At 36.3% G+C, this 13,836-nt stretch overlaps 1 protein-coding gene across 8 annotated transcripts; it reads left to right on the forward strand.

Moving 5' to 3' along the window:
• Positions 1-833: 833 nt before the first annotated feature.
• On the forward strand, positions 834-10,947 carry LOC119905229 (C4b-binding protein alpha chain-like). Of its 8 annotated transcripts, none has more exons than XM_038722016.1 (15): positions 834-1,118; positions 2,021-2,113; positions 2,234-2,422; positions 2,635-2,734; positions 2,999-3,072; positions 3,154-3,333; positions 3,472-3,654; positions 4,034-4,133; positions 4,393-4,466; positions 4,548-4,727; positions 5,634-5,807; positions 7,061-7,105; positions 7,597-7,669; positions 9,518-9,578; positions 9,905-10,947. In XM_038722016.1, exons 2-15 carry the CDS (start codon positions 2,056-2,058, stop codon positions 9,905-9,907), a joined length of 1,494 nt encoding a protein of 497 aa, XP_038577944.1. In that variant the 5' UTR covers positions 834-1,118; positions 2,021-2,055; the 3' UTR covers positions 9,908-10,947. The 8 variants fall into 8 exon arrangements, 4 of the variants coding, with proteins under 4 accessions (XP_038577944.1, XP_038577946.1, XP_038577943.1 ...); XM_038722015.1 differs by having other exon boundaries at positions 835-1,118; positions 2,017-2,113; XM_038722017.1 differs by lacking the exon at positions 9,518-9,578 and having other exon boundaries at positions 835-1,118; positions 2,017-2,113.
• The last annotated feature ends 2,889 nt before the right edge of the window (positions 10,948-13,836 follow it).

The following is a 13,836-nucleotide window of genomic DNA, read 5'->3' on the forward strand; positions in this document are numbered from 1 at the left end:
AGGCTCTGTACTTTTTACAGCGGAAGCCAAACCCACATATGCAGACCAGGAACAGCAATGCTTTCATTTCCATCATGTTCAAACCAACTAGGTCCTAACAAAGTCCATGCTGTGATAATGACTTATGAATGAATATAAAGAAATATAAATACCTCACCCATATATTTGGAAACTAATCTCTTTCACAAACAATGATTCAGTGGTGAGGTGTTTTATAGCTTTTAAATATATTGTCTTAGTAAGTATAATAAAAATTCCAATATGTTCAGTGCTGTGCACAGAATACAACATCTATAACAGCCATCCCATCAGAAACTAGAAAACAGAGATGTTATCCAATTGTGATTAAAACTGGGCAGTGATTCAGTGGTGTGACCCAGGGTGAGAAGCTGCAGATCCCTGATAAAGTAGACTACTCTTATCTGGCTATTTTGGCTTTTGGGTGTCCGAACCCCATTCCTGTATTATTTTTTAAGTGAAATAAAAGAAAATTTCTGAACTTTCTGAAGAACCCATGCCTTGGGCTAAGGACTTGGCATGGCTTAGAAACTGCAAGGTTTGTGTATACTAATGACAATAAAACCACAGTGAAAAAACATTGAATTTCCCCCTGTGGGATTAATCTTCTTCTTCTACTTTACATTTGGTTGGGTTTTTGTTGCTGGTTCTTTCATTGGATTACTATGTGATTTAGGGTCAAGTGGAGAGAAGCAGTAAGACCAACATTCCTTCAGAAGACCAACAATTCAGTCGGAAAGTACATCTCTTCCTCATATTGATACTGCCTGGGTTGGGTCTATTACATCATGTTCTATGAATGCCTAATCTGAAAATATGGCAAATTGTGACTCGCCATCGGAAAACACATCGTAATAACTTTCTGGAAAGCCACCTTCACATCTCCTGTTTGTCCCCTCAGGTTTTTCTTTAAGATGTTTAGGCTACTGACGAGTAAGGTTAGTATGTTGTAAAGTTTGACTTTTGGCTAAGGGCAAGAAATGCGTCACTGTCTATAAGGCCACGCCTGCATGAGCAAGGAACTAAATTCACCATTGTGGTACCAGCAGCAGCAGCTACAGCCATAGTGATTCTTCACATTTAACGTAACAGCTATTTGGGTAAGTTAAAAAAATCATCCGATATTTTAACAATCTGCTGTATCAAAACTAACTGAAAACAGAACGGAGATAACGCACTAACCGGACTAAAGCAACGGGTCGTTAACGTTTCTTGATATTATGCTAGCAGCTAACGTTAGCGAATACAGCCTAGGTTGAACGGATATTTTGCGACTTTAATAACGTATTTTATGAGTAAATTCAAACACTCAGTTGACACAGCTAAACGCATTTACCCACCCCGAGGATCTACCGGTAATTTCGGCGTATGTATCGTATTTAAATGAGAGTAGGCTTAGGTTATGCCGTTAGTTTTATTGTTCTTGCTAACACCGTGTCTTGATAAAGGAAGGAAGGTGTAGGAAGCAACGTGCCTGCCACTGGTCACTGGTTGTTTTAATGGGTGAAATGTTACTGCTATATTGACATGTTGATATTTGTCTTTTTTAAACGGATACCGAATTTGCCTGTCGAAACTGTCGCAATAGACCAGTTGTGAACTATGTAGGTAACATTAGCTACAGAAGCAATGTTACATCAGCTAAGTAAAATTGACAGAAGTTGAATGAAGTTTGTAATGGCGTTTTCTTGATTGACATTAAGTAAATGACAAGACTTAGGAAAATGTTTACAAAGATTAACCAGTTCCCAAACACGAGACTAACGTTACTTATTATTATTATTATTATTATTACTATATAATATTGATGTTTTAGATCGATGTAAGTAACGTTATAGTAGCTTGCTGTCCATTGCTTAACGTTAGCTAACTTAACTGTTGCAAGTCTGAATTTTAATCTGTCCCACCGAGACGGCCCTGCTTGAATGGAATTATCAACCACCTTAGCCAAGTCAACGCTCTGATTGTCTTACTTACATTTACGTTTGTGTTTGCCAGAAAGCTGATTGACCTCAGCCAGACTTGCCAGGTCCCATCATGGGTGTCACCTACTTCCTACTTCTGAGCTGTATTGGCCTTGCCATTACTGTTCAAGGTGAGCGGCAGTAAGGATAAGCTTCTGACACATGTGTGATTTTACACAAGCTGGTGTTTGTTCTGCCATTAACATGTCCTCACTTCTAGTGTTTATCTTTCTCTGTATTTTTCACTATAGCTCAAGACTGTTCCAAACCCCTGGCAGGACCCAACATGGATTTGAAGGGCAGTGATAGCCTTTTACAAACATTCCCAGATGGGACCCAAGTTTCTTTTGCCTGTGATCCTGGTTACATGTCTGCAGGAGGGTCTGCAGTCATCACTTGTAATGCTGGCACTTGGACTCCCGTGAGGCTTAAATGCGAGAGTAAATATTAGCGTTTTGTTTTTCTATTCAAAATCAACTATATTTCACAACAAGTTTTAACTGGCAATATTATCTGATTTAGAGTCCTCTAGTTAATGTCTTATGAATATGCTGATAATATCTAGTGACCAGTCTTTTTAGTCAGTTGTGCATTATAATATCCAGTAATCAATAAAGGAATTTAGTGCTTACAAGACCTTCCTTTTTTTCAGAGAGAAACTGTGGTTCCGCTGGAGAAGTGAATAATGGACACATTGATTACCCTACAGGGACTGATTTTGGCGATTACGCAGTGATCACTTGCAACGAAGGGTTAGTAACAAACAGATAACTCTTTAGAATTCATGTTCACATAATTATTTTTTTTAAATGTAATTTTGAGTAGCTGTGAGTAACTCTAAAATGTCAGTAGCCATTATGTTTCCCAATCAAAAAACAACTCATTCCAATCAAAGTGGGTATTTAGTAGGTCTGCTTACTTTTCAGTGTTATGTGAAATGCAAGGGTTAACACAGATCCATCTTGAAATGTGTTGTCTGAATTCTAGCTTTTCTAAAAAATAATTTCTCTAATTAGTCACAGATTGGTTGGCAAAAGTAAAATCCTTTGTGGTGTCCAAGGGTGGGACGCAAGGTTGCCTGAATGTGAAGGTTGGTAATCTGTTTGACACAAGACTAAATAAAAACTCAGTGTCTATTTCCATTCTAATAGATGCCATTTTTATTTTGCAGTGGTGACTTGTGATCCACCACCTACGGTCGAACAAGGCACTTTCAGTCCAGTCGAAGACGTCTATGAATATAGAGAAACTGTAAAGTACAGTTGTCAAAGTGATTATACACTCAATGGATCTATAACAATATCATGTTCAGATGATGGGACATTTGTACCTGATCCTCCAAAATGTGTCAGTAAGTGTTTAAAAATGTTTATATCTTTTCTCAGCATTTCCCCAGTGTAATCTCAGCTGTGACTGATACTCACACTTTCAAAAAGGTTTAGTTTGGACAATTTAATCAGTTTCCATTTAACATTTTCTTTGCCTGCAGAGGTTCAATGTGATGATCCTGTCATTAAAAATGCCAACTGGGTTGAAGGTTCTCGACCCCCTTATGGATACAAGGCTACGGTGAAATACCAGTGCAACCCCGGATATGTTATGACAGGACAGAGTACCGTGACATGTGATATTAATAGTCAGTGGTCACCTCGACTTCCATATTGTAATAAAAGTAAGTGAAATGAAAATTACTACTTGATTTAGGTCTGTAAATAAAATTCACCTGGTATGTTTAAACATGATCAAAACATGGTTTTATACTGATGTAGTTGTTAAATTCTCACATGTGATTGGCATGATCACATAATGTTTCATATACTTAGCTATGTATGGTTTCCCTTTTAGATTAAATTTTCATTGCGTTATTTTATTTGCTACATGGTTAAGTTTCAAAAATCAAAAAAATGAAATGCCCCTTTTTAGTAATTAATACATTATAAACTAAAATAACTATTGACCAGTCTGTTGAGTCAGTTGTGCATTATGATATCCAGTAATTTTTAACAAAGGAATTTAATACTAATGAGACCTTTTTCATTTATTTCTTTCAGCGATAAACTGCGGTTCTGCTCTAAAAGTGGAAAATGGACGTGTTGAGTACCCTAAAGGGACTGACTATGGTAGTGAAGCTGTGATCAGCTGCAACACTGGGTTAGTAACAAACTGGTAACTCTTCTTAGTTCATGTTCAGAGAATTAGTTTTTGAAATGTAATTGTGAGTAGCATATTTTTACTCTAAAATGTCAGTAGCCATTATGTTTCCCAATCAAAAAAACAACTAATTTCAATCAAGTGTTTAGTAGGTCTGCTTACTTTTCAGTGTTATGTGAAATGCAAGGGTTAACACAGATCCCTCTTGAAATGTGTTGTCTAAAGTCTAACTTTTTGAAAATTTTATTTCTCTAATTAGTTACAGATTGGTTGGCAACAGTAAAATCCTTTGTGGTGTCCAAGGGTGGGACGCAAGGTTGCCTGAATGTGAAGGTTGGTAATCTGTTTGACACAAGACTAAATAAAAACCCAGTGTTTATTTCCATTCTAATAGATGCCATTTTTATTTTGCAGTGGTGACTTGTGATCTACCACCTATGGTTGAACAAGGCACTTTCAGTCCAAAGAAAGAGACTTATAAATTTAATGATGTTGTACAGTACAGTTGTCAAAACAATTATACACTCGATGGATCAAAGTCATTATCATGTTCAGAGGATGGGACATTTGTGCCTGCTCCTCCTAAATGTATCAGTAAGTGTTTAAAAATGTTTATTACCTCTTTCTCAATGTAATCTGAGCTGTGACTGATACTCTCACACACTCTGAATAAGGTTATTTTGAACAATTGAATAACATTAACATTTTCTTTGCCTGCAGAGGTTCAATGTGGTGATCCTGTCATTGAAAATGCCAAATGGGTTAAGGTTCTCGACCCCCTTATGGATACAAGGCTACGGTGACCTACCAGTGCATATCTGGATACGTTATGACAGGACCGAGTACCCTGACATGTGAAATGAATAGTCAGTGGTCACCTGGACTTCCAGAATGTAAAGAAAGTAAGTGAAATGAAAATTACTACTTGATTTAGGTCATAAATGAAAGTCAACCTGTTACTTGTAACATGAACAAAACATGATTTTTATACTGATGTAGATGTTACATTCTTACATGTGATTGGCTTGATTACATAATGTTCTATATACTTAGCAATCTGTGGCGTTTCTCTTAGATTAAATTAGCATTGTGTTACTTTCTTTTCCTATATTGTAAATTAAAAAAATCAAAAAATGCCCCTTTTTATTAATTAATACATTATTTACTTAAATAAGTAAAATTTAAAATTTCAGGATAAATCCATCAAATGAATTCCAAGTCTTCTCCCACACATCCTCTATTTTGATAAATACTTTTCACAAAGATTATTTAAATAATGCCTTATGAAGGAGAAGGTTTGAAGTAGCATTGATGTGTAGGCATTATCATGTTCAGAGGATGGGACATTTGTGCCTGCTCCTCCTAGATGTATCAGTAAGTGTTTAAAAATGTTTATTACCTCTTTCTCAATGTAATCTCAGCTGTGACTGATACTCTCACACACTCTGAATAAGGTTATTTTGAACAATTGAATAACATTAACATTTTCTTTGCCTGCAGAGGGTCATTGTGGTGAACCTGTCATTAAAAATGCCAAATGGGTTGACGGTTCTCGACCCCCTTATGGATACAAGGCTACGGTGACCTACCAGTGCATATCTGGATACGTTATGACAGGACCAAGTACCCTGACTTGTGAAATGAATAGTCAGTGGTCACCTGGACTTCCAGAATGTAAGTGAAATGAAAATTACTACTTGATTTAGGTCATAAATGAAAGTCAACCTGTTATTTGTAACATGAACAAAACATGATTTTTATACTGATGTAGATGTTACATTCTTACATGTGATTGGCTTGATTACATAATGTTCTATATACTTAGCAATCTGTGGCGTTTCTCTTCGATTAAATTAGCATTGTGTTACTTTCTTTCCATAAAGAAATTAAAAAATCAAAAAATGCCCCTTTTTATTAATTAATACATTATTTACTTAAATAAGTAAAATTTCAGGATAAATCCATCAAAAGAATTCCAAGTCTTCTACCACACATCCTCTATTTTGATAAATACTTTTCATAAAGATTATTTAAATAATGCCTTATGAAGGAGAAGGTTTGAAGTAGAATTGATGTGTAGGCAGTATGTGAGGCAGCAGTGCAGGAAATATTTCTCTGTTGGATTAGTGTATTTCAGGTTGCTACCACCGCACAGTCATTAGAAATATTGCTTATTTATTTGAGCATACATTTCAGATGAGACCATGCTGTTACATAGTATTTTAGCTTTTTAAAAGTATTTATTTTTTTGTTCATGAGAAACGGTTTGAGATATCAGGTGAGGGCTTGGTCACTTAATAACAAATTTCTGTATGCAATTATGTATGTGCTTTGTGTGTCTATGTGTGCGCGGTAATGCTGAAACAATCCAGTACATTTAAATTAACATACAACTGCAAGTCTTCAACATACAATAGCAGCAGGGATCGGTAATAGAAACTGCAAATCATTTACAAGATATGTTACTGTAATAGTACAGTTACTTTAAAAGACCGCATGTGTGAATGTCACATAGCAAGTCTTAATTCTTTTAACTCCTTGGCAACCTCATTAATTGAGTCAAAGGTGTCTCTACTTGTTTGTGGGACTCATCAAGAGGGTCAAGCTGCAGTGTCCCCTTTCCTCCGGTGTTTGTGTGCGCGTTTTACCCACCAAACTACATCTTATCTCTTGCTTCAACCTTCCCAAACAAGAACTTTGACACTGTATCTCATCTCTCAACACTGTAGCTCATCATACTGTCCTACACCTTAGTGTTTCCTCAAAACATTGCCAAGCCCTAATTAATTCCTTCTGGCCTAGTTGAACAACCTGAAAAGTCATCAAAGTAGTATGTTAGATTAATTTAGTTTTTTTAAAAGTAGCATTGTAGTTCAATCAAAACGAGAGTCTGACACAATTATCTGTCCTTATTTACTGTTTTACAGGCAATAACTCCAATGTCTTGGGTATCACACTGGGTGTTCTTGGGGGTAAGTTTCAATTTTAAACTTGAACAATAGACCAAGAATATAATGTTGAGCCAAATGAGATCATGATCGCCTCAGGAAAAACAGTACGGTGATATTATAGTAGACTGTGGAGTTCTTGAGAGTGTTCATCATGTTCTAATTTGGGTCAACACATAAGAACAAGTTCACACATTCAGCCATAAAAATATACTCAACTAATGGCTGGATGTGTCCCTGTACTGTGGTTTGTATTTTGTACATGACATCCAAGTTGCTATAGAGGTTTAACTAATCATTTTTGATTTGCTGTTCTAACGAAGAGCAATAGCCATAGTTATGCTGCAATAATTGCATATGAGAAAATCTTTTTGGGATTACCAATCTAATCTGTTTCATGTCAGGATGCTGTCAGGCATTTAAATGGCACTACATTTGTTGACCTCATGGCCAGTCATATTATTTTCATTATCATCTTCAAACATCTGTTTGATTTTTTTTCCTCATTAAAATAGTCATTGTGATTATCATCACTGCCTGTGGATGCTATCACTGTGGATTCCTGGCATTCATCAAGAAAAAGCAACGGTAAAGTGTTGTTAAATTGTGACAACTAACCCTAATGGCTTTGCAACCATTAACGATGCTTCATCTGTGTCATGACTTCCCCAACCTTTTCTTTATGTCTCAGTGCTGAGTGTTTAGTGAGCATTTTCTCACTGGCTATGCTTTTTGTCAAGTGTTGCTTAGTCTTGCATGTGGAGTTGTGCAAGGCTTTTGACTAAGGTGTTTCTCTACCACACAGTGTCACAGGTCACAAGGATGTGCTGTAATAAGCCCTCAAAGCACTCTCCTAAACAGAGCTGTAGGTCACTCAATAGAAAGAGCTCTGCCCCAAGCGCCTTATAGTGGTTTTAATCATGTGTTCGCATTCAATTGTAGAGATCCGCCAAATGCAACATAGATGATAAAGAATGTTTAAGTATTAACAATTAGCTATGCAGTGGTTGGATCATTTAGTTTTTGTTAATACTTGTGTTTATTGGCTACTACTTTTACATTTACACGGTAAAAGAGTAAAAGAGGAAGCTCAGATGTTAGTAATGGAAAGAAATTACTTGTTTCATTTGCATCTGTTTTATTTGCAACAAATTTGGCCACGGTAGCGTCTGATGAGAGGAACAACTGGCAATAGATTATTATTGTTGTCATTATTAGGCAAAATTGGTAAAGATGAATAATTTGAAATGTTATTGTTATTCACAAACTTGATCTTAGGTAAAGAGAAGGCACACAATGTCTTTATTAATGTCTTATGTCTTATGTCTATTTAAGACCCGAACATACTTGTGAATTGAATTATTATTTTATATTATATTTTTACCTGCAAAATAGGAAGTAGTGGTTGCTGGTAAGTCACGTTCCTGCAAATGATTCTCAGGACACATCTTCGTTTCCTATTGGGGTAGAGTTGCTTGTGTAATTCCTAACTCACTGTATAGGAGAGTGTTTTCAAAATCCATAACAGGGCTGAACGATTTTGAAAAAATATCTAATTGCGATTATTTTGACTGATATTGCGATATGATTTGCCATATTAGAGGGAATGATCAGTTTTACAAATTGTCATTTTCATTGAAAAACGCATTTAAATGATTATGGTTTGATTTCAGCAATACAACAATTTAATTGTATTTTTACACACATTTTACCTTTTTAACAAATATTGCTACTTTGATTTGAAAGTTGCAGTAGGTCATATTGCAATTTCGATAAGATTTTGATTTGTTCAGCCCTAATCAAAGACTTAATAAACCCTGTCATACCACTTATTTAAATTTGTGAAACTCGAATATTCATTGAAGTTTTACAATCTGGGCCATAAAGGCAACTGTAGGGCCCATAATGTCATAAACATTGGGTTATCCTTAAGGATACAAAGATGGTTGGCAGTCAATGAAATATGATAAAAATATGACAACAGAGCATTTGGTGGTATTCACATATTCTGTAGAAGGCTGTGTGTGTTCTTCACATTTTTATTATATTAAATTTTTTTTTATAAATATATTAATAAAAATGTGTGTAGATCCCAAACACTGTCAACAGCTATTTGAACTTTTGTTGGAGTGTAGCAACAAACTCCACATGCAATAACAACCTTCTGTGTCCTTAATGGTTACCAGGTAGTATTTTGTATATCACACTAACACCCACACAAATTTTTATATTTTGGCTGTAAGAGGCAGATGGATAGCAGCAGACAGGCTTTTGGTGGGTGTGTGTGTGTGTTGAGAGGTATTTTCTGAAGATTGGTGGTCTGTAGTGTTGTGTGTGTGAAGAGGGCATTTCTCTAGACTTCCTTAAGCTCCCCTTCCTTCTTGTCTGGCTGGTTATACATAGTAGTAATGTTGACCAGTCATTATTGGATTACAGCTCTCGGAGAGACTATCCTGGCGAGGGGGATGCAAAAGAAGGAGAGGCAGTAGCACTCTCGGTAAGAAGATGGACCACCAAGCATACTAATTTATGCCAGATGAACTGATAATGATGTGATAATGTAGGCAGATGCTTTTTTCTTATTTCATAGTAATTGTATTTAGTGTTCAAGATGTTTGTCTTTCCCCTTCCAGATTATCCTGGGCTCCTAACTTGTGTCTTGCACAATGTCATGCATTACTTCTCTTAAAACCCCTCACAGGTGTTCCCTTCCCTTTTACAGGGCTGTACAGGTTTTTACAATTTGTCTTAACGATGTCTAATTTAAATATATTTTTCTTTTGCTTCTAATCCCCCTCCTCCCCCTCCCCTCCCCCTTTGTAGTAAGCGGTGTAGTCCTGTTACTCCAACATTGCTGGATGTAAAGAGGATTGGTTAAGAAGAGGAAAATCACTGGACTAGTATTTGAATGTACTTGTGCTGTGCATGTGGATGGCAGTGGCTTATGAAACCCCCTATAAATTAGTTTCTGAACGCCACTCAGAAAAATCTCAGTGAACTTAGCTCAATCCTTAGCTTGTGTGTTAAGTAGTTCCCCTGATTTGTTGACATTTTCCATCTTTCATAAGCCACTCAACCACTTTTCAGTTCTGTAATTATGAAGGAATGAGATTTAATGTTTATCAGAGAGGCTTAAACTTCACATTGATTTTCAACTTGCACTATATAGCACAGAGCATGGCTCTGCTTGGCCAAAATACCACAGTTATACCGATGTCTTACAATAAACAAAATCATTAAAAATGTTTGCGTAGTTAACTTTAAATATTGCTGGCTCCTAGCCGATAAACCAGTCCTCCCGTCTTGTAGATTAAACTTCGACCATTACAGAGAACACAATGGGATCTGTTGAACAGTGCCTGCAAATAAAACATGTTCCATATGCCTTAAAACAGAAAGCCAAGTGTTTTAGATTGTTTTGTGTTTGCCTGTCAATTGTATAAATGTGAACCTACTTGTTAGTTAATAGAGGCTTAATTGCTGGCCTAACTTAGCTTATAAGTTTATGCTCAATAATTGGCCATGTTTAATGTTGGCACGTTGTTTTGTTTTTTTTTGTGCCCTGTAGATTCACCAAATTAAGTTAATCAGTTTTCCATGACAAAGAAGGTTGTTTTTTTTGTTTTGTTTTTTCTTACAAATTATTTGTTTCCAGATTGTAAAAAGAGGAATACTTTTGAGTATTAAGACACGTGTCCATGGTAAAGAGGTGTGGTGTGTGTGTGTGTGTGTGTATATATAGACTATGATCTCTGAAATATTTGCACTTGCTTGGCTTTTTATCTTTATTTATTTAACTAAAATGTGTCAGAAGATGTTCACACACCCTTTTGTAATCAGTGAAATAAAACATGATAACAAAGACTCATCCGTGTTCAGTGTATTCTTTATGTACATGTATACAATATGTACACAAGCTTTGCATATGCATTCAAATATTTGAAAGCTATTGCTGCACACTTTATTCTACCAGTTTCTATAGAAATGAGACCTGAGAAACTTGAATTTTATCATCCACATTACAGGTCAGCCAATCTAGTGTACAGTTGTGGCTGTGCATAAGTAGACAATTGTATAATCCACAGCAGTGCTCTTTCATCACTAAAGTACACATTTAATATGGAGCATAAAATATTCGCTTCCAAGGCCTATACATGCATGCTAAAAATCTAACTTGTAGTAATGATTTACCTTTTTTCCCAAATTAAAGTCCTCTAGGTCCCTAATATTTTAAGCAAGTTACAGAAAATAGAACATCTTAGAAATGTGTAAAGCTACTCTATAAATATATTTGAAATACCAACTGTGGATACAGACACTAATTAAAAAATAATTCCTCTAATATTTTATATTACAGTGCCACCTTGTGGATTTGACAGTCTAGAGAATTGTTCAAATGATCCTTCAGGTTGGCAGACAAACATCCAGTGGTAAAATGCCTCGTATAATTTTATACTTGTTTTAACTTATTTTCATTTAATGCTTCTTTACAATTACACCACCAACATTTCAATGGGAAATATTGTACATACTTTTTACGTACCTACATTTATAAGACTGTTGCATTTCTTTACAGAATAAAGTTTCACATACAAAACTATATATTTTGCTAGTAGTAAAGTAAAATGCAAGACTTCACATTCTGGTGTCATTACTTTTACTGAAGTAAAAGATCCAAATAATTCCTCCTCCACCACAAACATCAATGTAGATATCAGGGAGAGATCCAGGATTGAAATACAACTTAAGAGGCTAGTAGCAACTGTGAGAGTAATTTAGTTTTCACTTGCTTTAAAACAGTAATGTGACAAAATGTGAATACAGTCAATCCACAGTAAAATAAAGGGCACATCTTAATTGCAAAAGCCTCGTCAAGGTATGATGAGATCTGTCCTTCATTGTAACCGATTTCAAATGGTGCTAGAAACAAAAGCAGACTCTGAACACCAAAAGAAATCGGTCAACCTTGGAGAGAGGACAAAGAGCTTGAGCTGTCAAAACATCACTGAAGACTGGTAGTTTGTAGCCCACTGAGTAGTGACTCAGAGTGATACTTTCCAGGTGGAATTGTCTCTCCCTTTCACCTTTATCTCTGGATACCTCTTGTGAATCTTCAGTTGCTTGTTGCTGACCTGTGAAATATACTTCCCACCCCAAGAACACTGATTTCAAATGGTGCTAGATAGATGACAATACTCTAAGCCACCATCTGAAACCAGCTTCCAAGGGGGGCACTTCTGACAGAAGGCATCTCATATGTGGAGTGAAACACTCTTGAATAAAAAAAAAAGTAAAATAACATTAATTAAAGCTGCAAGCAGCGATGGGCATGTCGCCTCCTTGGTGCCGTCACGCCATCAGTAGACGCGGCTTTGAATTTTTATGAATATTGTAATATTGTATCGATCCATTTGACCACACCCATGCCCCCAAACCATCAGACAACACAATACACTCCTTCTGATGTGTGTGCAAAGTTTTGAGAGTCTTTAAGCATCCTTAGCCCCTCAAATGGCGAATAATACCTTGCCACAACAACACAGGTGAACTTGATGTGCATATAAAATATAAAACATGCCATTTCCTGTTGTCAGTAGGTGGCGCTATGACTGAACATTGGCATGTAGATGTCATCAGGCAGGAACTCCTATCAAAGGTGAAGTTTGTGGCAGATTTTACTATGTACAGTCCATGTACACAGTACTTCCTGTTTCATAGCGAAACATCAAAATTCAAAGCGATGGCACCAACATGTCGATTAACAAAAACTAAAAAGCTTCACAATTTAGTATCGCAAGGGTTGTTGATTGTACTATCCAAATTTGAAAAAAATCTCTAGTAGCTTTTAAAGTATGGCAAAAAATGTCCTGAATTTTCAACCCTGTCTAGTCTTGGGAAGGGTTTTGCTAACCCTGTTGGGGTTTGAGTATACCTCCAAGAGGTTTTTTTAAAGTCTGTGTTTAAAGCATGTGGCACCCAAATTTGGTACATCTAGGTGAAACAGAAAGGTGGGGGCTTTTGTTTTGAAAATTGTTAGGGAGTGCTTTCGAGGCTTTTTTACATACCTAAAAGTCAAGTTATTGATTATAGAGTTATATATGTCTTACTGAATACTCACATCTACAGTATCTTTCTTAGGCTTAGGCTCTGTATTAATTACAGTATATGCAGATGTCAAGCTACCTCCGCATCTGCTGCTACTTTCGTAACCACTCTTGTGTTCTTTCAAATAGCTTTCCATTTCAATTGGTCAAACTGAAATGTTTCTGAAAGGCTGTCCTGGGTTTACCACATCTATTACAATGGAGAATCACATCGGCTTGTTTCTTGTGTCAAACTAACAACAAATTTCACTAATTGTTTTTTATAATTTTCTGCTGTCATTGGTCTTGAAATCTTAAGGGATAGGAGTGGTACTTGGACGCATCCACAAAGAGAAAGACATTTCTCATGGAACTGTTGAATGTAGGTGATTGTATGAAATGTAGAAACGATCCATCGCATGTTCTGTTCGCACATGTGAACCAAACACCCACAATATGACACAAATATGCATGACATTTCATCAAAACAGACTGTTGTGTTGGTTCCTTCTTTTAGTTGGGATAGTTGACTGAGGGAAATCTGTGAGAGGTCACTGAAGAGATAACAGCTGTTAGAGGGATTGTTGTATGAAGTCTTAGTTCATCCAGAAGCCTTTCCATATGCATTACTTTTTTAAACAATGCCTCATTGGTCTCCATTCTGCTGATGCA

The sequence above is a fragment of the Micropterus salmoides genome, unplaced genomic scaffold, assembly GCF_014851395.1.
Source record: "Micropterus salmoides isolate LMB-PRFRI ecotype aquatic unplaced genomic scaffold, ASM1485139v1 Ms_hic_scaffold_16, whole genome shotgun sequence".
Classification (NCBI taxonomy): domain Eukaryota; kingdom Metazoa; phylum Chordata; class Actinopteri; order Centrarchiformes; family Centrarchidae; genus Micropterus; species Micropterus salmoides.

Excerpts from the sequence above, each read along its gene's own strand:
- LOC119905229 (XM_038722016.1), top strand. The coding sequence starts at position 2,056 with ATGGGTGTCACCTACTTCCTACTTCTGAGCTGTATTGGCCTTGCCATT. Across the intron at positions 3,073-3,153 it reads AAGGTTGCCTGAATGTGAAG|TGGTGACTTGTGATCCACCA; the intron begins GTTGGTAATCTG and ends TTTATTTTGCAG. Across the intron at positions 4,728-5,633 it reads TGCTCCTCCTAAATGTATCA|AGGGTCATTGTGGTGAACCT; the intron begins GTAAGTGTTTAA and ends CTTTGCCTGCAG.